The sequence below is a fragment of the Nerophis ophidion genome, linkage group LG12 (assembly GCF_033978795.1).
Source record: "Nerophis ophidion isolate RoL-2023_Sa linkage group LG12, RoL_Noph_v1.0, whole genome shotgun sequence".
NCBI lineage: Eukaryota > Metazoa > Chordata > Actinopteri > Syngnathiformes > Syngnathidae > Nerophis > Nerophis ophidion.
In genome coordinates, this window is record NC_084622.1 from 45585848 (window position 1) to 45611679 (window position 25832).

A 25832-nucleotide genomic window follows, 5' to 3' on the forward strand; every position below is an offset into this window, starting at 1 on the left:
CAGGATTAGGTCTCTGCTTTTTGTAGACAATGTGGTCCTGATTGCTTCATCTGGCCAGGATCTTCAGCTCTCACTGGATCGGTTCGCAGCCGAGTGTGAAGCGACCGGAATGAGAATCAGCACCTCCAAGTCCGAGTCCATGGTTCTCGCCCGGAAAAGGGTGGAATGCCATCTCCGGGTTGGGGAGGAGACCCTGCCCCAAGTGGAGGAGTTCAAGTACCTAGGAAACTTGTTCACGAGTGAGGGAAGAGTGGATCGTGAGATCGACAGGCGGATCGGTGCGGCGTCTTCAGTAATGCGGACGTTGTATCGATCCGTTGTGGTGAAGAAGGAGCTGAGCCGGAAGGCAAAGCTCTCAATTTACCGGTCGATCTACGTTCCCATCCTCACCTATGGTCATGAGCTTTGGGTCATGACTGAAAGGATAAGATCACGGGTACAAGCGGCCCAAATGAGTTTGGGTCTCTCCCTTAGAGATAGGGTGAGAAGCTCTGCCATCCGGGAGGAACTCAAAGTAAAGCCGCTGCTCCTCCACATGGAGAGGAGCCAGATGAGGTGGTTCGGGAATCTGGTCAGGATGCCACCAGAACGCCTCCCTAGGGAGGTGTTTAGGGCACGTCCAACCGGTAGGAGGCCACGGGGAAGACCCAGGACATGTTGGGAAGACTATGTCTCCCGGCTGGCCTGGGAACGCCTCGGGATCCCCCGGGAAGAGCTAGACGAAGTGGCTGGGGAGAGGGAAGTCTGGGCTTCCCTGCTTAGGCTGTTGCCCCCGCGACCCGACCTCAGATAAGTGGAAGAAGATGGATGGATGGATGGATTCTAAAAATAGCAACAATTGAAAAATCCTTTATAAATATATTTATTGAACAATTCTTCAACAAAATATGAATGTAAGTTCATAAAGTGTAAAAAGAAATGCAACAATGCAATATTCAGTGTTGACAGCTAGATTTTTTGTGGACATGTTCCATAAATATTGATGTTAAAGATTTCTTTTTTTGTGAAGAAATGTTTAGAAGTAAGTTGATGAATCCAGATGGATCTCTATTACAATCCCCAAAGAGGGCACTTTAAGTTGATGATTACTTCTATGTGGAGAAATCTTTATTTATAATCGAATCACTTGTTTATTTTTCCACCAGTTTTTAGTTGTTTTTTATATCTTTTTTTCAAAATAGTTCAAGAAAGACCACTACAAATGAGCAATATTTTGCACTGTTATACAATTTAATAAATCAGAAACTGATGACACAATGCTGTATTTTACTTCTTTATCTCTTTTTTTCCAACCAAAAATGCTTTGCTCTGATTAGGGCAGGGGTAGGGAACCTATGGCTCTGGAGCCAGATGTGGCTCTTTTGATGACTGCATCTGGTTCTCAGATAAATCTTGGCTGACATTGCTTAACACGATAAGTAATGAATAATTCCACTGGTAATCACAGTGTTAAAAATAACGTTGAAATTATAAAACATTCTCATGCATTTTAATCCAACCACCTGTTTTCTATCGCACCTGTTCAAGAAGTCGCATCAATGGTAATAAGTATTATATTTATTATTGGTTAACTTTAGAATAACAATGTTATTAAAAAGAATAAGAGACTTATTATACTCTAAAAATGTTGGTCTTACTTAAAAATGCACGCATTTAGTTGCATTCATCCATCCATCCATCCATTCATTCATTTTCTACCGCTTATTCCCTTTGGGGTCGTGGGGGGTGCTGGCGCCTATCTCAGCTACAATAGGGCGGAAGGTGTTGTACACCCTGGACAAGTCGCCACCTATATGGCTCCCACAGAAATACATTTTGAAATATCTGGCTTTCATGGCTCTTTCAGCCAAAAAGGTTCCCGACCCTTGGATTAGGGATTACTTGAATTCAAACAATGTTCACTGAAAAAGGTTGAGAACCTCTGTCTTAGACGTTTTGCCTCTCATCCAAGTAGGCTTCATCAGTTCATGCTCATAGACTTAGATTGGTTAGATCTAATATGAGACTCAGATTTGTCAGATGTAGTCTTGGACTTATAATGGTCAGATCTAGTCTTAGTCTTAGTCAGATCTAGTCTTAGATTAGTCAAATCTAGGTTTAGATTTAGATCAGTCAGATCTAGGCGTAGACTTGGATTGGTCATATCTAGTCTTTGACTTAGATTAGTCGGATCTAGTCTTAGATTTAGATTGGTCGGACCTAGTCTTAGTCTTATAGTGGTCAGATCTAGTCTCAGACTTAGATTGTTCAGATCCAGTCTAGCAGCTGGTGGCAAAACCCCAAATATTTATACTCCGCAAACCAGGAACGTGTTTCTGGGCAAGGATAGTTTCGCCCTATCGTCATACTTGCCAACCTTGAGACCTCCAATTTCAGGGGGTGGGGGGCGTGGTCTGGGGTGGAGTGGAGGCGTGGTTGGGGGGGCGTGGTTTGGGCGGGGGCATGGTTAAGTGGGGAGGAGTATAATTCACCAACTCGAGAGGATTTCATATATGTTTCATAGATATATATATGAATATATATATGTATGAAATACTTGACTTTCAGTGAATTCTAGCTATATATATTCTATTATATATATAAATAAAATAAATACTTGAATTTCAGACGGCACCTATCAAACAGTAATAAGAACACAGTTGTTCTACTAACTGTACTGTGCTTGCTGGTTTCTAAAAAAAAAAAACAACAACAACACTTACCTTTCACTATTTGAGTAACCTTTGTTCTGCCATTCGCGTACTGGCGAGAGTCACTTGCCGTCAGGTGAACAACACCACGTAAATCGTTGGCCAATCAAAAAGCAACCCCATAACGCTATAGCCAACATTCACCAGGAGATGGCAACAGACGACATAGAATCACTCTATTACAGACGGCGTCGCCATGGCTGTAACTTCCTCGTTCTTCTGCTTTGTCTCCTTGTGTGTGCAGTTTTTTATTAAAAATCCGTAGATGTTGTAACGTGATTAGGCAGGCAAGCTGTTTATATAGTGGGAAAGCGGACGTGAAAACAGGCTGTCCCCACTCATGTCCGCATGGAGCTGGAGGGGGCGTGAATTTCAGGAAATTTCCGGGAAAAAAATTATTCCGGGAGGTTTTCGGGAGAGGCGCTGAATTCCGGGAGTTTCCCGGAAAATCCGGGAGTGTTGGCAAGTATGGCCATGACCCGCCCCCGCCAAAATTTTATTGGTTGACGTATGTGTGTGTGTGTAATAATTGCTGATATACGCCTAGTCTCTTAGGTGAATGATATAAATGATATTATTTGATATTTTACAGTAATGTGTTAATAATTTGACACAAGTCGCTCCAGAGTAATAGTCGCACCCTCAGCCAAACTATAAAAATAAAAAAAACTGCAATTTATAATCCAAAAATACGATGCATATTCCTGTCTTTCACCCCACACTGTCTGACTGTCTTATTTGCTTCCACGCAACAGTTAAACCGTCTAATCTGAACCGGGGATGTCGTTGTGGCTTGTGCAGCCCTTTGAGACGCTTGTGATTTATGGCTATGTAAATAAACATTGATTGATTCCAGAGCTAAGCTTTGTTTCCACAGTGACAGGCGGTATGGTATGTACGCAAAAAACCTCAATTAAATATGGCGGGTCTGCACCACTTATGCACTTCTTATAAATTGTACTACACACAGTCTTAGTGGATCATCAGCAACATGCCCACTAATAGCACATTCCATTTTCCAGTTTGCACATGCCGTTAAGCACTTATTTATATCTTAGTCGATCAAACCCTTATCACTTACATTTGTTTCATGATGATGTATTGGTTGATATTTGGCTCCTAGATCCCAAGCCTGAGCCACAGCGTCATTTCGCAGACCAGTTTCCGAGCGGAGTACAAGTCCACAGCTGGTCCGACAGTCTTCCAGAAGCCGGTCAAATTCCAGGTGGACATCACCTACACGGAGAGCACAGCTGCCACCAAGGAGAACGGCATCTACTCCGTCACCTTCACCCTGCTCTCAGGTCAGCTTTTTCCAAATGTAGTGTGTGCTGCTACTGAACATTGATATCAGGTCCATCACACAAATCAATCACTTCCTGTACACACGCAAACATATATATATATATATATATATATATATATATATATATATATATATATATATAAGTCAATGTTTCTGTGGTTTATCCGTTATACAGTGCTCAATACCGGGGTAGAACAGAATATACATTAGGTCAGGAAAAAACACTCTGGCTCATCCCTACAAGCCTCTTCCGCAGGCTCACCTGTTCATCTTGTAGGGATGATATAGCCTGTGCTTGTGTGTATATATATATATATATATATATATATATATATATATACATATACACATATATATATATATATATATATATATATGTGTATATATATATATATATATATACACACACATATATATCAGTGACGTGCGGTGAAGTTCATGGCTGGTGAGGCACTGACTTCATCACAGTCAGATTTACAAACATATGAACCCTAAAGAGTATCTTATTCACCATTTGATTGGCAGCAGTTAACGTGTTATTTTTAAATGCTCATACCAGCATTCTTTACACATACAAACTATAGCACACAAAAAAGCACATTTAAGAAAAAACAAAACGTTATTATGGTCTTACCTTTACTTATAAATTAAGTCCATGCGCCGCTCCTTCTGAACAAAAGCATCGATAACTTGTTTATGGATGTCTTCCTTATCTTTCTTCAGTTTTAAAAGTCTCTGTCTTGATGGAGATCACTGTCTGAAGCAAACCTTTTAGCTCCAGCGTTGGTCTTCCTTTAATTATTACCCCCTGCTTCGATTGAAAGTCCAGTTTAGAAAACTGTTCATCCATGTTAAAAGTCCAGTGGAGAGTAAAAAATAAACGATCGCTGCTGCTGCACTTGACTTTCTGACTTAACTGTAGCTTGTTGTCACTTATTCTGCAGCAGAGTAATCGCAAGAATGATCCCTGGGATCACTAGCGCCCTCTATCACCATGAGGCGGGAGAACAGGTGCCTCACACAGTGCGTCTTCCCAGCCGTTTTATGATTGCTCAGCACAAGAAATGTTACACACATAAAGTTGTTGACAAAATACACTGTACATTATATACCTCAGCTAACTAAACTATGGAAATCCATCCATCCATCCATTTTCTACCGCTTATTCCCTTTCGGGGTCGCTGGCGCCTATCTCAGCTACAATCGGGCGGAAGGCAGGGTACACCCTGTATAATATAATTCATACAGCAATACGGTCTCACTGCACAGCAGGCCAGCAGTTAGCCGAGTCATTGCGCAATCAATGGTGAGGCTCAACTGGCTGCTGACTCACCGCAAGTCTCTTCTCAGTATTTGAACGGCAAATGTGAAAATTCAGCAATTTTGAATAAAAATAATCTAAAACTGGTGAGGTTAAATGGAAAATAACTTTATAAAGTATAGTCACCGGATACATATAACAATTTATTAAATTGTTATTCTTTTTACCTTTTTTTTTCCCCCATGATTCCTCACCTGCCTCCCCTGACTGCATGTCACTGATGGATATGTATATATATATATATATATATATATATACAGGTATATATATGCTCAAGACATTGTGTGTCAAATATTTAGAACTGTGAGACCTTTATCATGATGGTACCGTATTTTCCGGACCAAGGGGGCACCGGATTATAGGGTGCACTGCCGATGAATGGTTTATTTTTGATATTTTTTCATATATTAGGCACACCAGATTATAGGGCACATTGAAGGAGTCTTTTTTTTTTTTTTTTTTATTCAAAACACTTCCTTGTGGTCTACATAACATGTAATGGTGGTTCTTTGGTCGAAATGTTGCATAGATTGTGTTTTACAGATCATCTTCAACCAGCTTTCTGACAGTCACTTCCGGAGACGCCGTTTTGTGGGCGGTCTTATTTACGTGGCTCACCTTTGGCAGCGTCTTCTCCCCGTCATCTTTGTTGTAGCGGTGTAGCGTGCAAGGACGATAGTGGAAAAAGTCTCAAAAGATGGAGCTAACTGTTTTAATGACATTCAAACTTTACTTAAATCAATAACGGAGCAGCATCTTCTCGTGTCCCGTGAAAAACCGACCGACCGGAACTTTCTAATAACTAAAGTTCCTGGGGTGAATAATGTAAACTCACTACGCAAGTATGTTTAGGCACTTTCATGGCGAGTTTACTGACAGATATAAGTAAAAACTTTTCACTACTTTTTATTAGAAATGGCAACAGCGGAGGATGAATGTCACATAAGAAGATAGAGGAAAAGAAGAAGCTTATCGACTACGGCATCGGCACAGACACGCGCAATTTTTTAGGATTTATGCAGATCCGAAATACAGATCAGCAGGTACCAGAAGGTGAGAAAAGTTGCTTTTGTATAATATATGTGTGGGGCGGTATAGCTAGGTTGGTTGAGTGGCCATGCTAGCAACTTAAGGGTTCCAGGTTCGATCCCCGCTTCCGCCATCCTAGTTGCTGCCGTTGTGTCCTTCGGCAAGACACTTCACCCACACTGGTTTAAAAGTTACTTCGATATTGGGTTTCACTTTGTAAAAGCGTTTTGAGTCACGACAGAAAAGCGCTATATTAATATAATTCACTTCTTCACACACCATAATACTCGTATGTTTATTACGCCGACAATCCTTCAAGGCTTCATAGCTTACCAGAGTCATACTTAAAGGCCTACTGAAATGAGATGTTCTTATTTAAACGGGGATAGCAGCTCCATTCTATGTGTCATACTTCATCATTTCGCGATATTGCCATATTTTTGCTGAAAGGATTTAGTAGAGAACATCCACGATAAAGTTCGCAACTTTTGGTCGCTAATAAAAAAGCCTTGCCTTTACCGGAAGTAGCAGACGATGACGTCACAAGTGTGAGGGCTCCTCACGTCCTCACATTGTTTATAATGGGAGCCTCCAGCAGCAAGAGCTATCCGGACCAAAAAGACGACAATTTCCCCATTAATTTGAGCGAGGATGAAAGATTTGTGGATGAGGATATTGATAGCGAAGGACTAGAAAGAAAAAAAATATTTTTAAAAAATAAAGTTAAAAAAAAGGCGATTGCATTGGGAACGATTCAGATGTTTCTAGACACATTTACTAGGATAATTCTCCGAAATCCCTTATCTTTCTATTGTGTTGCTAGTGTTTTAGTGAGTTATTAATAGTACCTGATAGTCGGAGGGGTGTCTCCACGGGTGTGTTGACACCAGTCTCTGAGGGAAGTCACGGCAGCTGCATGGACGGCGCAAGCTCTGCAGATCTCCGGTAAGAGGCGACTTTTTACCACAATTTTCTCACCGAAACCTGCCGGTTGACATGTAGTCAGGAGCCATGTTTGCTTGACCGCTCTGATCCATAGGAAAGCTTCACCTACGGGAATTTTAAACAAGGAATCACCGTGTGTTTGTGTGGCTAAAGGCTAAAGCTTCCCAACTCCATCTTTCTACTGTGACTTCTCCAATATTAATTGAACAAATTGCAAAAGATTCAGCAACACAGATGTCCAGAATACTGTTTAATTGCGCGATGAAAAGACACGACTTTTAGCCGCAAGTGGTGCTGGGCTAATACACGTCATCATTCCGCGACGTTTTCAACAGGAAACTCCGTGGGAAATTTAAAATTGTAATTTAGTAAACTAAAGCGGCCGTATTGGCATGTGTTGCAATGTTAATATTTCATCATTGATATATAAACTATCAGAATGCGTGGGTTTCAGTAGGCCTTTAAACATTTTGATAGATTTTTGACCGCCGTGTGTAATGTTCTATATTTTCAATTGAACATTTAAAACGTTGGTGTTGTTTACTTGAGACCCATCATAGTGCAGCCTAAACTTATCTCCTATGTTTGACTGCCATCAGTTGGTCACACTTATTATTTCACCATGTACCACATAAAATAACTTTGAGGTAGTTAAGCTCAACTAAACCCATTCCTTACATTAGGCACACCGGGTTATAAGGTGCCCTGTCGATTTCTGAGAAAATAATGATAATTGTAAGTGCGTTTTATAGTCCGGAAAGTACTGTTTGATTATTATTTATTAACCATACACTCAATTTTGGACGCGCCTCATTTATTGCAGTGTTCTTATGTGGACAATAATGCTGTTGACAACCAGAATGAATTTTCATACCCAGGGACAATGTCCGTACACCAAAACATGTTTCTATTTGGTCTGTGGTTCCTAAATCGTACAATCGGGGGATCGTTAATTGTGGTTCCACTTTTACTTGTTTCCACGACAACATACTATGACAAGTTCTTCCTTGTCCACACTGTCAGACAGGGTAACACCAAACATATTAACACACTGGAATATTTCTTGCAGCGTTCCTCCAACTGAGCACATAAAAACGGAGTTTTCATTTTCATTTAGTTTCTCACAGTTTTCATTTCAATCTAATATGTGGCCCTCGAGTGTAGTATGTGGGGAGCACATGCCTGGATGCGCTGGTTCCAGAGGTGACTGTCATCAAATGTGCTGCCAAAAAAGGATTTTCACAAGTCTTCACATTGTGAGTGCTTGATAAGATTTGCTTCCACCCTGCCTGAGCAGAGCCGGCTTACACAGCATGCTTACACACACACACACACACACACATTTGCAAAAGCCAGCGTAGATATGGATTGAACTGAGCTTAACAGGAAATAGAACATTTATGTCAGTGAGTTCTGACCACTAAAATGATCTAATTTCACTTAATTGACCAAAAAGATGATGTGTTGGGTACAAATAATCTATCCATGCCAACAGTGTAAGTGACAGGTAAAACAACAGAATCAGCCATTATCAAACACTGGTGGTAGTATGCCAAATAATCACTTGTTAAAGTAGTGTTTTATTTTCCTGTATTCCAACATAGTGTTACTGTTCAAACTGTGTATAACGTTACAGTGGGCAAAAATATTAAATTAAATACAACCTGTACTGCGTTTTTTTATGAACACTGACCTGAACCGAATAGAACACCATTTGGATGAATTAGAATGGAGAATGAGAGCCAGGCCTTCTTGATTAACATCATTATGTGATCTTACCAATGAGCTTTTGGAAGAATGGTCGAAAATTCCTATAAACAGCCTTCCCAGAAGAGCTGAAGCTGTAATAGCTGCAAAAAGGTGGACCGACATCATATTGAACCCTATGGGTTAGGAATGGGATTGCACTTCAAGTTCATATGTGAGTCGCAATTTTACATTTCCCGCAAAGTGTCGTGTTGAAAACGTCGCGGTATGATGACGCGTGCGTTTGACGTTACCGGTTGTAGCGGACATTATGTTCTAGCCCGATCCAAGATATAAGTAGTCTGCTTTAATCGCATAATTACACAGTATTCTGGACAGCTGTGTTGCTGAATCTTTTGCAATGTGTTCAATTAATAATGGAGAAGTCAAAGTAGAAAGATGTAGGTAGGAAGCTTTAGCCTTTAGCCACAAAAACACAGCCGGTGTTTTCTTGTTTAAAATTCCCGAAGATGAAGCTTTACTATGGATCAGAGCGGTCAAGCGAACATGGATCCCGACTAAATGTCAAACGGCAGTTTTCGGTGAGAAAATTGTGGTAATAAGTCACCTCTTACCGGAGACATCAGTGGAGTTTCCGTCCTGCTGCAGCTGCCGTGACTTCCTTCAGAGACTCTGGCGTCAACACACCCGTGGCCACACCCCTCTGACTTTCAGGTACTATTTAATCTCACTAAAACACTAGCAACACAATTGGCAGATAAGGGATTTTCCAGAATTATCCTAGTGAATGTGTCTAGTAACATCCGAATCGCTCCCACTGCAACGCCTTTTTTTTCTTTTCTTTTTTTTCTAGTCCTTCCCTCTAAATTTCCTCATCCACGAATCTTAATCCTCGCTCAAATTAATGGGGAAATTGTCGCTTTCTCGGTCCGAATAGCTCTAGCTGCTGGTGGCTATGATTGTAAACAATGTGAAGATGTGAGGAGCCCTACAACCAGTGACATCACGTGCACATCGTCTGCTACTTCCGGTACAGGCAAGGCTTTTTTATTAGCGACCAAAAGTTGCGAACTTTATCGTGGATGTTCTCTATTAAATCCTTTCAGCAAAAATATGGCAATATCGCGAAATGATGAAGTATGACACATAGAATGGAGCTGCTATCCCCGTTTAAATAAGAAAATCTCATTTCAGTAGGCCTTAAAGTGAAGCGTTGGTACGGCAGGAAAATTTTCGGCGCGATGTGAACACTTATAAAGAGATAAAGGTCACAAATATACGTAGACGTTCCACTGTTTTGCCTCAACTTGAGAAAAGTTGTTTTTGTTTGCCCCAGACTGTCTGTCTTAACTGTCCATACTTAACCTTCTGCCTTGTGCGTGCGTGCGTGCGTGCGTGTGTGTGTGTGTGTAGGACCCAGCCGACGCTTCAAGCGAGTAGTGGAGACCATCCAGAGCCAGTTGTTAAGCACACATGACCAGCCTGGAGTCCAGCAGCTGTCTGGTGAGTAACATTTTCTCTGCTTTTCTCCACCAAACATCCCCCATCCCTCCCCTCATCCCCCCCTCTTCCAGCTGAATGTGCACGACTAGATAGCCTCGCCCGGCCTGCAACTCCTCTGCTCGAAATGCGCGGCCTTGCCAGGCGATTGGCTCTGCATGGTCGCCCTCGCCGCAAATAAACACTGGCAGGGTCAGAACATAGTCAGACGGTGAAGATTACAGTCAGGTACGGGGAGCTGATTCACACTCATACGCCCACTTCCACGAGTCGGAGGCTCGTCGCCATGGCAACACCATCGCCATGCGCTCCGCTCCCGGATAGATGATGATGATGGCCGACCGTCTTCTTCTCCACGTGGGGTTTGTTGCTTTACGCTGAGGTTAGTCAGGGTAATGTCTGTCCAGCGTTGACGACTGAAGGACACCTTTAGCTCCTCTTCTTCTACTCTCTGCATCTTATTCCATTCTGTTGTTTTGTCTCGTTATATTTATGACAATTGCTCCCCCTGCTGGTCAGAAAGCAGACCTGTTATGTGCCAGTCTCTTAATATTAAAATGATCTGTTCCTCCTCCTGTGCTCATTCTGTCATGCTTCTGATCATACGTGCAACACATTCTGTAAACTTTATTTGCAACATGATACAAGTACAACATGATGCATCACAGTCTGCACTTTCTCTTTTCAACACGTTCAAAGAGAAGTAGGAAAAATCAGGACTTATTTATTCCTCCCCCTTCTTTCCCTTTCGTAGTAATTACTATCATTGTTTTTTCACTTTCTGTTCTCAATTTGTACACAATTTACTGCACAAATAATACAACTCTAAATAAATAGTAAAGTAAGTGGTTATTCACACAGTGAGTTGAATGAGATTATCTCATTTTCAATCAATTCAGAATGTTTGTTAAAGTTATTTCTTCTTCGTTCTTTGTAAACACTTTGAGTTTAAGAAGGGAACATTATCACAATTTCTGAAGGGTTAAAACCAGTAAAAATCAGTTCCTAGTGACTTATTTTATTTTTCGAAGTTTTTCTCAAAATTATATCCATCACACAATATCCCAAAAAACGGCTTCAAAGTGCCTGATTTTCACGATCAGTATATCCACCCGTCCATTATCCTGTGATGTCACTGCGTGAAACCACCAGAAACAAACATGGCGGATAGCACAGAAAGGTATAGCGATAGTAGTTCGGATTCAGACTCGGATTTCAGCGGCGTAAGCGATTCAACGGATTACGCATTTATTGAAACAGATGTTTGGAGTGTGGAGGCAGGTAGCGAAAACAAAATTGAAGAAGAAACTGAAACTATTGAGCCATATCACGACAGACGGCGGCACGATCGCCTTCTAACCAACGATTGGTATGAGTTTGTTTGGCATTAAATGTGGGTGGAGGGAAAGGCTGGATGCAAATATAGCTACAAATGAGGCATAATTATGCAATATAGCAATATGGCCTGGGAACGCCTCGGGATCCCCCGGGAAGAGCAAGACGAAGTGGCTGGGGAGAGGGAAGTCTGGGTTTCCCTGCTTAGGCTGTTGCCCCCGCGACCCGACCTCGGATAAGCGGAAGAAGATGGATGGAGGGATGATGCAATATGTACATACAGCTAGCCTAAATAGCATGTTAGCATCGATTAGCTTGCAGCCATGCCGTGACCAAATATGTCTGATTAGCATACTCCACATAAGTCAATAACATCAACAAAACTCACCTTTGTGCATTCATGCACAACTTTAGAAGTTTGGTGGACAAAATGAGACAGAAAAAGAAGTGGCATAAATCACATCTTAGCCAAGGCATCCAGGGGGTTTACCTCGCTCATCTGCGGGAAGAGACTGCCGTCGTCCCTGAATAGCTCGCACTCAGGCAGATTCAGTTGGGGTCAGTGGATTTCTTTAACTTTCTCGTTGGAAATGCATCTGCTTTGAGTGTCGCAGGATATCCACACAATCTTGCCATCTCTGTTGTCGCATAGCTATCGTCGGTAAAGTGTGCGGAACAAACCAGGGACTTTCGCATCTTTTGGCCAGTGGTGCAACTTGAATCCGTCTCTGTTCGTGTTGTTACACCCTCCGAAAACACACCGACGAGGCATGATGTCTCCAACGTACGGGAAAACAGTCGAAAAAACTGAAAATAAAAGAGCTGATTTGACTTGGTGTGTGTAATAAGATTGAGAAAATGGCGGATTGCTTCCTGTTGTGACGTCACGGGTGAAAAGTCATCGCTCTGACAGGCTACCAATTGAAAGCAGTTAAAATCGCCAAATTCACCCTTTTAGAGTTCGGAAATCGGTTAAAAAAATATATGGTCTTTTTTCTGCAACATCAAGGTATATATTGACGCTTACATAGGTCTGCTGATAATGTTCCCCTTTAAACAATTTCTTAAACTGAATCACATTAGTGCTTTGTTTGATTTCTGTACTTAATCCATTCCATACTTTAATTCTACATATTGAAATGCTAAAGGTCTTAAGTGTTGTTTGTGCATACAAATGTTTAAAAAAACATTCAAGCTTATATTTTCCTCTTTTGTTGATAATAATTGTTCTTTCAGTAGCAGGTCATAGTTTGCTTTGTACATAATTTTAGCTGATTTCAAATTTACTATATCATTGAATTTCAATATTTTGGATTCAATAGATATGTGATTTGTATGTTATGTCCAACATGATGTATTAGTCTAACTGATATTTTTTGTAACATAGTTAGTGAATGAGGTGTACTTTTGTAGTTATTTCCCCATATTTCTGCACAATAACTCAGATATGGTAACACGAGCAAGGAGTAGAGGATGTGAAGTGACTTTTCTTGTCCAATACATATTTTGCTGTGTTTGTTATTGGCATGTTTCTTGCCACCTTATGTTGTATATTTTTATATGAGATTTGCAGTTAATTTTATCATCAATTATTACACCCAAAATGTGTTTTAATTTACTCCGTCTATTTGTATTTGTGTTAGACTTTATCCTCCACTGTTACTGAATAACATTATTTTCATTTCACAAAGGTTTAAAAGCCTACTGAAATGAGATGTTCTTATTTAAACAGGGATAGCAGCTCCATTCTATGTGTCATACTTGATCATTTCGCGATATTGCCATATTTTTGCTGAAAGGATTTAGTGGAAAACATCGACGATAAAGTTTGCAACTTTTGGTGGCTAATAAAAAAGCCTTGCCTGTACCGGAAGTAGCAGACGATGTGCGCGTGATGTCACTGGTTGTAGGGCTCTTCACTGCAGCGGCAGCGTTTCAGATGTAATTAGACACATTTACTAGAATAATTCTGGAAAATCCATTATCCATTAATAGTACTTTAGTGAAATTATAAAGTCATACCTGAAAGTCAGATGGCTGCGGTGAACGCCAGTGTCTCTGAGACAAGCCGAAGAGCCAAGATCACAGCTGCCTTTTTGAGCTGCAGGATGAGGTTGCATAATCCACATAAGTCTCCGGTAAGAGCCGACTTAATATCACAATTTTCACATCCAAAAACTTGCTGGTTGACATAGAGAAACATGTTCGCTTGACCGCTCTGTGTTAAAGCTTCACAACAAACAAAGAAACACCGACTGTGTTTCGGTGCTAAAGGCAGCTGCAATCCACCGCTTTCCACCAACAGCATTCTTCTTTGACGTCGCCATTATTAATTGAACAAATTGCAAAAGATTCAGCAACACAGATGTCCAAAATACTGTGTAATCATGCGATGAAAAGAGGGAACTTTTAGCCATGTGTGGTGCTGGGAGAACATGTCTGCTCCAACCAATAACGTCACAAGCACGCGTCATCATTCCGCGACGTTTTCAAAAGGATACCTCGCGGGAAATTTAAAATTGCAATTTAGTAAACTAAAGCGGCCGTATTGACACGTGTTGCAATGTTAAAATTTCATCATTGATATATAAACTATCAGACTGCGTGGTCGGTAGTAGTGGCTTTCAGTAGGCCTTTAGAGGTAGTCTGTTTTTGTCAAACCATCTCTTCAGTTCTTCTGTTATTATTTGTATTAACTTCTGTGTGTTCTCTCCTGAACAAAACACAGTTGTGTCATCCGCTAACAGTACTAACTTTAAGTCCTTTGTAACTTTACAAATGTCCTTCATATAAAGATTGAACAATTTTAGTCCCAGTATTGATCCCTGTGGTACGCCTCAGGATATATTTAGCGTTGTAGACATGTGTTTGCCTAACTTCCTGTTGGTTGAGTAGCTTCTAATCCAGTTCAAGACAAACCCTCTGATGCCATACCGTTCTAATATTTTAAATAAAATATTGTGATTAATTGTGTAATATGCTTTAGTTAGATCCATAAACACTGCTTTTGCACACTTTTACCATCTATTGCATTGGTAATCTCTTCTGTTATTTAAATTAATGAAATCGATGTATCTCTATTGTTTATCTGTGTTTTATGTTTAGAAATGTGTCCAATCTGTTATTAAGTAGCTTTTCAGTAATTTTAGAAAATTGTAAAAAGTAGAGAAACAGGTTTGTAATGGTGTTTGTCTACAATCTTCCAAATCAATACTAATTGTTTTAAAGTATTTGGGAATATGACTGTGTGAAATGATAGGTTATATATACATTAAAGGTTCTGAAATCTCCTAGGTTACCGTATTTTCCGGTCTATAGAGCGCACCGGTATATTAGTTGTACCCATTAAATGTTAGGGGGAAAAACACTTATTCAAATATTAACCGCACCGGACTATACGCCACGTTGCCAAATTAGTTATCTACACAATAAGATTATGTAATTGTTTATTTACATACCTTTATTGTTTCCAAACGGTGTCTGTAAAACAGTTGATGAAACAAAACAGAAATCATCGTCACGGACCCACTAGATGAGGAAGCCAGTTCATCAGACTCAATAACTCCACGGAGACGTCTTGGTGAATTTACTGAGGAATTTCAGAAACTAGTTAATAATACAAACACCGACACACACAATTACACACATTTTCAGTATATTTGCTTTTTTTGTAAACTGTTTTTTATTATGGCCGTCAACTGTGCTGAAAATTTCAATTTTCCTGAAAGAACTCTCCTGAAGAAATAAATAAAGTGCTATCTAATCTAACGTACAAAGCTCCATAAATTAGCCGCTTTGTCTTATAAGCCGCGGGGTTCAAAGTGTAGGAAAAACAGTGTCTTATTGTCAGAAATTTTTATCGTTTCCATATTAATTCCATTACAATCAGGTGAGGTCTTGGATATACAATTATTCACAATTTTAACTATTTCCTTTTGTGTCATATTGACGAGGAAGATTGAGTTGGGATTTCAATCTATGCTGTCATTGAAGTCCTCAGTTGAAACTGGGTCTAGAATCGTTTCCTCCAAATTTGGTCCAATATTTACAAAGTAATAATTGAAACTTTCAACTACTTCCTTTTATTGTCATTATTTACATTCCCACCTGAGAAGCATTGGGAATAATCCTTCTTAGTACCATTTTTAAGAATGCCAAGGGAGCCCCATATTGCTCACATATTGTTATTGTTCCTGACAGTTATATTATTTTCTACATGTTCGTAGTATGCTAGTTAACTTGTTTTATACTTGTACTTATTCCCTGCCCCTGTAGATGTGTGTTAGAAATTCTCTGTAAAATGTATTCTTATAGCAAACATTTTTAATCATTTTGTCATCCATGGTTGATTGTTCTTTTTCAGTTTCCTACCGAATTGTTTCCATGGATCATGTTTGTCATAAAGCCTCATGAACGATTTAGAAATGTACCATATGCTTCATCTTTTCATTGCACTCATGTCCCAATTTTGCTATCCTATCTCATTTTTGAAAGCAATCACCCTCTTGTCTACATAGTCTTCATAATCTCTTTTTGTTGCCATGTTCCTCTTCCTATATCATAGGTTGATATAAAAAGCATGTCTGAAATATGCTTTTTTATATTTTATTTAGCTCAGCAATCTAACAGTAGTGATGACTATAATGAGCTCATAAATACAGTAAACAGAAATAAACATGGTAAAAAAAAATGGATGGACACAAATAAATTATCCTTGAATATAAATAAAACTAAGACAGTGATGTTTGGAAATTGCTACATAACGTCTGAACAAAAAATAGGTATTGATGGTACCCAAATTTAAATCGTAAATGAGAATGCATTTTTGAGAGTGATAATTGATAGTAAACTATCATGGAAACCTCATGTCAGACACACTAAAACAAAACTCTCCAAAAGCCTCGCAATTATAAACAAAGAAAAACTATACCTTAATGAAAATGCACTCTGTACTCTATACTGCACCTTGGTACTTGCCATACCTGACATACTGTGTTGAAGAATGGGGCAATATATACAACACAATTCATTATCTGTTCATATTACAGAAAAGAGCAGTGCGGATCATTAACAAAGTTGTTGTTTTTTAGAGCATACTCACAATCTGTTTGTGCAATCAAAGTTGCTCAAATTTGATGATCTTGTTAAATATAACATCAATAATCTTATATAAAGCATTTAACAAATTATTGCCGTCTAATTTACAACGTTTTTTTTATAACATTAGTGCAGGCTCATAACTTGAGAGGCTGTGGATATTTCTCATTGCCGAGAGCTCAAACCACTCAAAATATTTTGTGTGCATGTATGAGGAGTAAAACTCTGGAAGAAACTGGACTTACAACTCAAGCAATGCCAAACTTTTAATCGATTTAAACTGTTATACAAACATTGGGTCTGGTTCAAATATAGAGATGAGGGTCTTTAATTTGACCAGCTGTTGTACTCTGTCTCAACGTGTTAACATGTGCTCAATGTTTCCTTACCATTATTGTTATGTGGTCTATTACCATTGTTGGTATGTTGTCTATTACCATTATTACTATGTTGTCTATTACCATTGTTGTTATGTGGTCTATTACCATTATTGTTATGTTGTCTATTACCATTGTTGGTATGTTGTCTATTACCATTGTTGTTATGTGGTCTATTACCATTATTGTTATGTTGTCTATTACCATTGTTGGTATGTTGTCTATTACCATTGTTGGTATGTTGTCTATTACCATTGTTGGTATGTTGTCTATTACCATTGTTGGTATGTTGTCTATTACCATTGTTGGTATGTTGTCTATTACCATTGTTGGTATGTTGTCTATTACCATTGTTGTTATGTTATCTATTACTATTATGGCTATGTTGTCTATTACGATTATTACTATGTGGTCTATTACCATTATTGCTATGTTGTCTATTACCATTGTTGGTATGTTGTCTATTACCATTGTTGGTATGTTGTCTATTACCATTGTTGGTATGTTGTCTATTACCATTGTTGTTATGTTGTCTATTACCATTGTTGGTATGTTGTCTATTACTATCGTTGGTATGTTGTCTATTACCATTGTTGGTATGTTGTCTATTACCATTGTTGGTATGTTGTCTATTACCATTGTTGGTATGTTGTCTATTACTATCGTTGGTATGTTGTCTATTACCATTGTTGGTATGTTGTCTATTACCATTGTTGGTATGTTGTCTATTACCATTGTTGCTATGCTGTCTATTACCATTGTTGCTATGTTGTCTATTACCATTGTTGCTATGTTGTCTATTACCATTGTTGGTATGTTGTCTATTACTATCGTTGGTATGTTGTCTATTACCATTGTTGCTATGTTGTCTATTACTATCGTTGGTATGTTGTCTATTACCATTGTTGCTATGCTGTCTATTACCATTGTTGCTATGCTGTCTATTACTATCGTTGGTATGTTGTCTATTACCATTGTTGCTATGCTGTCTATTACCATTGTTGCTATGTTGTCTATTACTATCGTTGGTATGTTGTCTATTACCATTGTTGCTATGCTGTCTATTACCATTGTTGCTATGTTGTCTATTACCATTGTTGGTATGTTGTCTATTACCATTGTTGCTATGTTGTCTATTACTATCGTTGGTATGTTGTCTATTACTATCGTTGGTATGTTGTCTATTACCATTGTTGCTATGTTGTCTATTACCATTGTTGCTATGTTGTCTATTACTATCGTTGGTATGTTGTCTATTACTATCGTTGGTATGTTGTCTATTACCATTGTTGCTATGTTGTCTATTACCATTGTTGGTATGTTGTCTATTACCATTGTTGGTATGTTGTCTATTACCATTGTTGGTATGTTGTCTATTACTATCGTTGGTATGTTGTCTATTACTATCGTTGGTATGTTGTCTATTACCATTGTTGCTATGTTGTCTATTACCATTGTTGCTATGTTGTCTATTACCATTGTTGCTATGTTGTCTATTACTATCGTTGGTATGTTGTCTATTACTATCGTTGGTATGTTGTCTATTACCATTGTTGCTATGTTGTCTATTACCATTGTTGGTATGTTGTCTATTACCATTGTTGGTATGTTGTCTATTACCATTGTTGGTATGTTGTCTATTACCATTGTTGGTATGTTGTCTATTAACATTGTTGGTATGTTGTCTATTACCATTGTTGGTATGTTGTCTATTACCATTGTTGGTATGTTGTCTATTACTATCGTTGGTATGTTGTCTATTACCATTGTTGCTATGTTGTCTATTACTATCGTTGGTATGTTGTCTATTACCATTGTTGGTATGTTGTCTATTACCATTGTTGCTATGTTGTCTATCACCATTGTTGGTATGTTGTCTATTACCATTGTTGGTATGTTGTCTATTACTATCGTTGGTATGTTGTCTATTACCATTGTTGGTATGTTGTCTATTACCATTGTTGCTATGCTGTCTATTACCATTGTTGCTATGTTGTATATTACCATTATTGCTATGTTGTCTATTACCATTGTTGCTATGTTGTCTATTACCATTGTTGCTATGTTGTCTATTACCATTGTTGGTATGTTGTCTATTACCATTGTTGCTATGTTGTCTATTACCATTGTTGGTATGTTGTCTATTACCATTGTTGCTATGTTGTATATTACCATTATTGCTATGTTGTCTATTACCATTGTTGGTATGTTGTCTATTACCATTGTTGCTATGCTGTCTATTACCATTGTTGGTATGTTGTCTATTACCATTATTGGTATGTTGTCTATTACCATTGTTGGTATGTTGTCTATTACGATTATTACTATGTTGTCTATTACCATTATTGTTATGTTATCTATTACTATTATTGCTATGTTGTCTATTACCATTGTTGCTATGTTGTCTATTACGATTATTACTATGTTGTCTATTACCATTATTGTTATGTTATCTATTACTATTATTGCTATGTTGTCTATTACCATTGTTGCTATGTTGTCTATTACCATTGTTGCTATGTTATCTATTACTATTATGGCTATGTTGTCTATTACGATTATTACTATGTTGTCTATTACCATTGTTGTTATGTTGTCTATTACCATTGTTGCTATGTTGTCTATTACCATTGTTGCTATGTTGTCTATTACCATTGTTGCTATGTTGTCTATTACCATTGTTGCTATGTTGTCTATTACCATTGTTGCTATGTTGTCTATTACCATTGTTGCTATGTTGTCTATTACCATTGTTGGTATGTTGTCTATTACCATTGTTGCTATGTTGTCTATTACCATTGTTGCTATGTTGTCTATTACCATTGTTGCTATGTTGTCTATTACCATTGTTGCTATGTTGTCTATTACCATTGTTGCTATGTTGTCTATTACCATTGTTGGTATGTTGTCTATTACCATTATTACTATGTTGTCTATTACCATTGTTGCTATGTTGTCTATTACCATTGTTGGTATGTTGTCTATTACCATTATTACTATGTTGTCTATTACCATTGTTGCTATGTTGTCTATTACCATTGTTGCTATGTTGTCTATTACCATTGTTGCTATGTTGTCTATTACCATTGTTGCTATGTTGTCTATTACCATTGTTGCTATGTTGTCTATTACCATTGTTGCTATGTTGTCTATTACCATTGTTGGTATGTTGTCTATTACCATTGTTGCTATGTTGTCTATTACTATCTTTGGTATGTTGTCTATTACTATCGTTGGTATGTTGTCTATTACCATTGTTGCTATGTTGTCTATTACCATTGTTGGTATGTTGTCTATTACCATTGTTGGTATGTAGTATATTACCATTATTGCTATGTTGTCTATTACCATTGTTGGTATGTTCATTCTTCCTACATTGTTGATACAAATATTGTTATAGTGTAATAATTGTTACCTTTGGTAATGCCACTATGATACAACATTTGTATAATCCTTAAACAAAGTAATAGTCAAACTCAATGGAATAATCACTGAATGGAGAACTGGGGGTGGAATTAAATAAATTATCTTCTTCCCACTTCCTTTAAGGCAAAACTGGACAATCATGCTTATATACTGTACGTTACCTTTTGCATTATTTAAATTTCTATTATTACGTGTTGTCAACATTGTACTTTTTTATTTTAATGTCATTGCCTAAAACAAATTAATAAATTTAAAAAAAAAAATACATACATATTATATATATATATATATATATATATATATATACATATACATATACATATACATACACACACACACCGTATTTCCTTGAATTGCAGCAGGGTATATAGTATGCGCCTGCCTTGAATTACTGCCGGGTCAAACTCGCTTTGCAAAATAATTAGCGCATGCTGGTCAAACTCGTGACACTTCCCCTGTCATTAAGGTCCAAGCTTACATCACACTCAAATTTTTACTGCATGCCTTTGGTAAGTGCCGGAGTGAGAAGAGGTTTTAAAATAATTAGCGCATGCTTACTTTTTCCGCATGCCTTTGGTAAGCAAAAGAGTGAGAAGAGGTTTTAAATTAATTAGCGCCCTGGCGGAACTGTGTTTATTTATGTCCATATCGCTGTGCGTTAGTCAGTTCACAATAATTAGTGCCAAATCCATTAAGGCGGACACATACACACAAAGATTTAAAAAATATATGTATGTATAAAAATTTTATAACAATCCTTTCATTTTCTTGAAAATTAACAATGCACCTTACAACCCGTTGTGCCTTATATATTTATTAATTCTGGTTGTGCTTATTCTGGTTATCTATGCAACATTTTGAATAAAGAACCACCATTACATGTTATGTAAACTACAAGGAAGTGTTTTAAACGTAGGAAAAATCATAATATGAACCTCTAGTGTGCCTGATAATTTTGTGCCCCTTATGGCCCGAAAAACACTGTAGTCATTTATTTATAATGGTTTTATTTTTAATTAATTTTATTGTATTTATTTTTTCCCCTTTACATTTTAATTTATTATTTTAACATTTGGCCCTTTCTTTTTTTTTTTTGCTTCACTACTACATACGTCCTTAACCTATGACTATTACTTGTTTATTACACGATAACATTAAAACAGAAAGTGAACAAGCAAAAGGGATATGATTAAATAATAAATCATAATACAAATAATTTCTGCTTCTTCCTACTCTTTTTGGGACATGCAGGATTGTGCAAATATAACCATGTGATGTTACTGAATGTTTAACATATCCAAAACTAATCAACACATGAGTAATATAAGTATTTTTAAAATAAAAAAATAAAAATAAGGGATGATATTCTAACCCTGCTTGAGAAGGACGTTTACGTTTAAACACATCTTAGTGCAGTACTTGACCACAGCTCCCTTACCATCAGATAACAGCTGCAATTAAGCTGGTTAGAAAAGGAAGTCATTTGCATTCTGTCTTTTCAAAAGGCCTCATCAATCCTCGTCACTGTGTCTTTAATCTCTGCCGCGAGTACCTGGAGGACTCTTGAGGAGCACAAAGGTTTTTTTTAGTTCTAAGGACACACTAAAAACCCAAGTCAAATAACAGGAGAATTCTGCTGCTTACAACAATCTGTTGAAAAAAACACAAGTCAAAGATCCGGTTTGGGAGGAATCTCAGGGCATTCAATCGATCGCAAATGGAATGTTCCGAGTAGGCTTCATCAGTTAATGTTCATAGACTAAGATTGGTTAAAGGCCTACTGAAATGAGATGTTCTTATTTAAACGGGGATAGCAGGTCCATTCTATGTGTCATACTTCATCATTTCGCGATATTACCATATTTTTGCTGAAAGGATTTGGTAAAGAACATCGACGATAAAGTGCGCAACTTTTGGTCGCTAATAAAGAAGCCTTGCCTGTACCAGAAGTAGCAGACGATGTGCGCGTGACGTCATGGGTTGTGGAGCTCCTCACATCCTCACATTGTTTACAATCATAGCCACCAGCAGCTAGAGCGATTAGGACTGAGAAAGCGACAATTTCCCCATTAATTTGAGCGAGGATGAAATATTCGTGGATGAAGATAGTGAGAGTGAAGGACTAGAAGAAAGAAAAATAAAAGACGAGGGCAGGAGCGATTCAGATGTTATTAGACACATTTACTAGGATATTCTGGAAAATCCCTTATCTGCTTATTGTGTTACTAGTGTTTTAGTGAGATTATATGGTCGTACCTGAAAGTCAGAGGGGTGTAGTGACCGCCAGTGTCTCTGAGGGAAGCCATGTAAGGAGCCAAGAAAGTCACAGCTGCCTCTGACAGCTGCAGGAGGAACGACACAAGCTCCGCTAATGTTTACGGTAAGAGCCGACTTATTACCACAATTTTCTCACCGAAACCTGCCGGTTGACATGTGGTAGAGAAACATGTTCGCTTGCCTGCTCTGTTCCATAATAAAGTTTCACAACAAACAAAGAAACACCAGCTGTGTTTGTGTTGCTACAGCCGGCTGCAATGCACTGCTTTCCACCAACATCTTTCTTATTTGTAGTCTCCATTATTAATTGAACAAATTGCAAAAGATTCAGCAACACAGATGTCTAAAATAATGTGTTATTAATGCAATTAAATCGGAAGACTTTTAGCCGTGAGTGGTGCTGGGATAAAATGTCCGCTCCAACCAATAACGTCACAAGCACGAGTCAACATAAGCTCATCTTCCCATGATGTTTTTAACAGGACACCTGGCGGGAAATTTAAAATTGCAATTTAGTAAACTAAAGCGGCCGTATTGGCATGTGTTGCAATGTTAATATTTCATCATTGATATATAAACTATCAGACTGCGTGGTGGCTAGTAGTGGCTTTCAGTAGGCCTTTAACTTAATTGACCATTAAATGGTTACACCTTAATACGTTTTTCAATTTGTTTAGGTCGGGGTCCACGTTAATCAATTAATGGCACTAAAAACTTATCGGTCGTGTCACTCTTATAGCAGAATAAAACAAAGAAAGGTAAATTGTGTCCAGCAGTGTTAATTTTGACAGCAAAATTTGATTTAGTTTTAGTCATAGTCTTTTGACTAAAATGTAATTTAGTTTTAGTCATAATTTAGTTATTTAAATTGTTTTAGTTTTAGTCTAGTTTTAGTTGACGAAATCTCATAAGATTATAGTCGACGAAAACTACAATAGAGTTAGTCGACTAATATGTAAACTTTCCCTTCAATTTCTGAAAGTCAGAGGAAAACAGCGGAAAAATCACCGATACAAGTCGTATTTTGATGAAAATCATGTCTCAAAGTTAGTATTTCCGGAGTAAGCCGTGTAATAAACGAGATAACGTGGAGTGAGTTGTATGTTGTGGAAAATGCTTACCTGGGTGTGGTTTTCGGCGTGATTGGACTGTAAATGTCGCTTCAAGTTTGTTGTGTTTTTTCTCGTAATCCTCGCGCTGCAGTTCTTACACTGCGTCTTGTTATCTTTGACGTCAAATAAATGTCCCCATATGTCCTCTCCTCTTCCTCCCCGGCGTTGCCATGTTGTCTTCTGCAGCGCATTCCCGGGTCAGTCTCAAACGCAAACTACCTTTACGTCACTTCCTTACTACGTCGCTCTGATTGGTTCTCTTCCCAACTCCTCCCGCCTCTTCTTAACGAAATGACTTCCGATTGGATCTCGTCTCTGGCAGACATTTTCGCCTCGTTTTTATTCGTTGACGAATATGTCAATACACCTCGTCGTCGTTTTAGTCCACGTAAATTATTTGTTATTTAGTTATTGTCTCGTTTCAGTCAGAAAAAAGGGGTCGTTGACGAATAACTATGACGAAAATGTTTCGTCAACAAAATGAACACTGGTGTCCAATGGGTTAAAAGTACGTGTCAACAAAGCTCGCAGGTTTCAGCGTGACTTCAAAGGCGGAACAGGTGCGTGGTACCTTCAGGTCCAAAACCTCTCTTCTCCGTCTCCCAGGTAGCCACTCAAGAGTGCTATCTGGTGTCTGTCTGTCTCATGGTCCAGTTCGGACACGACACACTGCGAGTTCCGTGATCCCCCGCGTGGGCGACATCCAGCGCAGTCTTTTAGGCAGGTTGTTTAGCTTCAAGCTCAATATGCTAGTAGTTAGCGCCAAACGCACAGTCCACGGCTCCACTTTTGAACTATTGTCTTTTCACACTAATCACCCACTCAGAATGGTCTCTCTTATCGAAAAGCCATGGCACAAAACTTGGCTGTAAATTCTAAAACAAATAACTTTAACTATCACTGTCTCTCGAGCATCCCGCTTGTCTCGTCTTTCTCCACACACGGTTCCACGTCCCCTTTAAGGACCGAAAAAAAAATCGGAATAAACACTTCACCACAAATACCATATTGTAAATAAAACAAATATGTATTTCACACTGTGATGAGGTGGCGACTTATCCAGGGTGTACCTTGCCTTCCGCCCGAAAGCAGCTGAGATAGGCTCATCTTCCTCCAAACACAACGAGTTGAGTTTATACCAAAATGGATACATGGATGATACAGCAGAGGATTGGGAGAATGTCATGTGGTCAAATGAAACCAAAATAGAACGTTTTGCTATAAACTCAACTCGTCGTGTTTGGAGGAAGAAGAATACTGAGTTGCATCCCAAGAACACCATACCTACTGTGAAGCATGGGGGTGGAAACATCATGCTTTGGGGCTGTTTTTCTGCTAAGGGGACAGGACGATTGATCCGTGTTAAGGAAAGAATGAATGGGGCCATGTATCCTGAGATTTTCAGCCAAAACCTCCTTCCATCACCATATTTTACAAATACATTCTTTAAAATTCCTAAAATGTAAATTCCTGGATTATTTTTTCCCATTCTGTCTCTCACAGTTGAAGTGTACCTATGATGAAAATGACAGACCTCTGTCATCATTTGAAGTGGGAGAACTTGCACAATCGCTGGCTGACTAAATACTTTTTGGCCCCACTGTAGTTAACAGGCAAATTCTGCTGTTTGAAAAAAATATGTTGAAAAAACATGGGTCAAAGATCCTTTGAGAGGAACAATAATGTTCACAGGCTAATACTGTTGTTTTT

The 25832-nt window shown here is 38.5% G+C and overlaps 1 protein-coding gene and 1 long non-coding RNA gene across 9 annotated transcripts in view; one reads left to right on the forward strand and one right to left on the reverse strand.

Annotated features, from left to right (window-relative positions):
• LOC133563489 (serine/threonine-protein kinase BRSK2) overlaps nt 1-25832 on the forward strand; it is a 554636-nt gene that overhangs the window by 508761 nt on the left and 20043 nt on the right. For all 6 annotated transcript variants that reach the window (XM_061917646.1, XM_061917648.1, XM_061917647.1 and 3 more), the window contains exons 17-18: nt 3814-3994; nt 10412-10501. In XM_061917646.1, coding sequence (XP_061773630.1) covers nt 3814-3994; nt 10412-10501 — 271 coding nt within the window. The remainder of the gene's footprint in view (nt 1-3813; nt 3995-10411; nt 10502-25832) is intronic.
• On the reverse strand, nt 5696-25087 carry LOC133563491 (uncharacterized). 3 transcript variants are annotated; one of them, XR_009809054.1, is made up of 5 exons: nt 24132-25087; nt 22172-22295; nt 15292-15422; nt 13856-13934; nt 5696-5961 (listed from the first exon to the last, which is right to left on the reverse strand). It is a non-coding gene; the product is annotated as an uncharacterized LOC133563491 (long non-coding RNA). The 3 variants fall into 3 exon arrangements; XR_009809053.1 differs by lacking the exon at nt 5696-5961 and adding an exon at nt 10568-11006; XR_009809055.1 differs by lacking the exon at nt 5696-5961 and adding an exon at nt 10568-11009.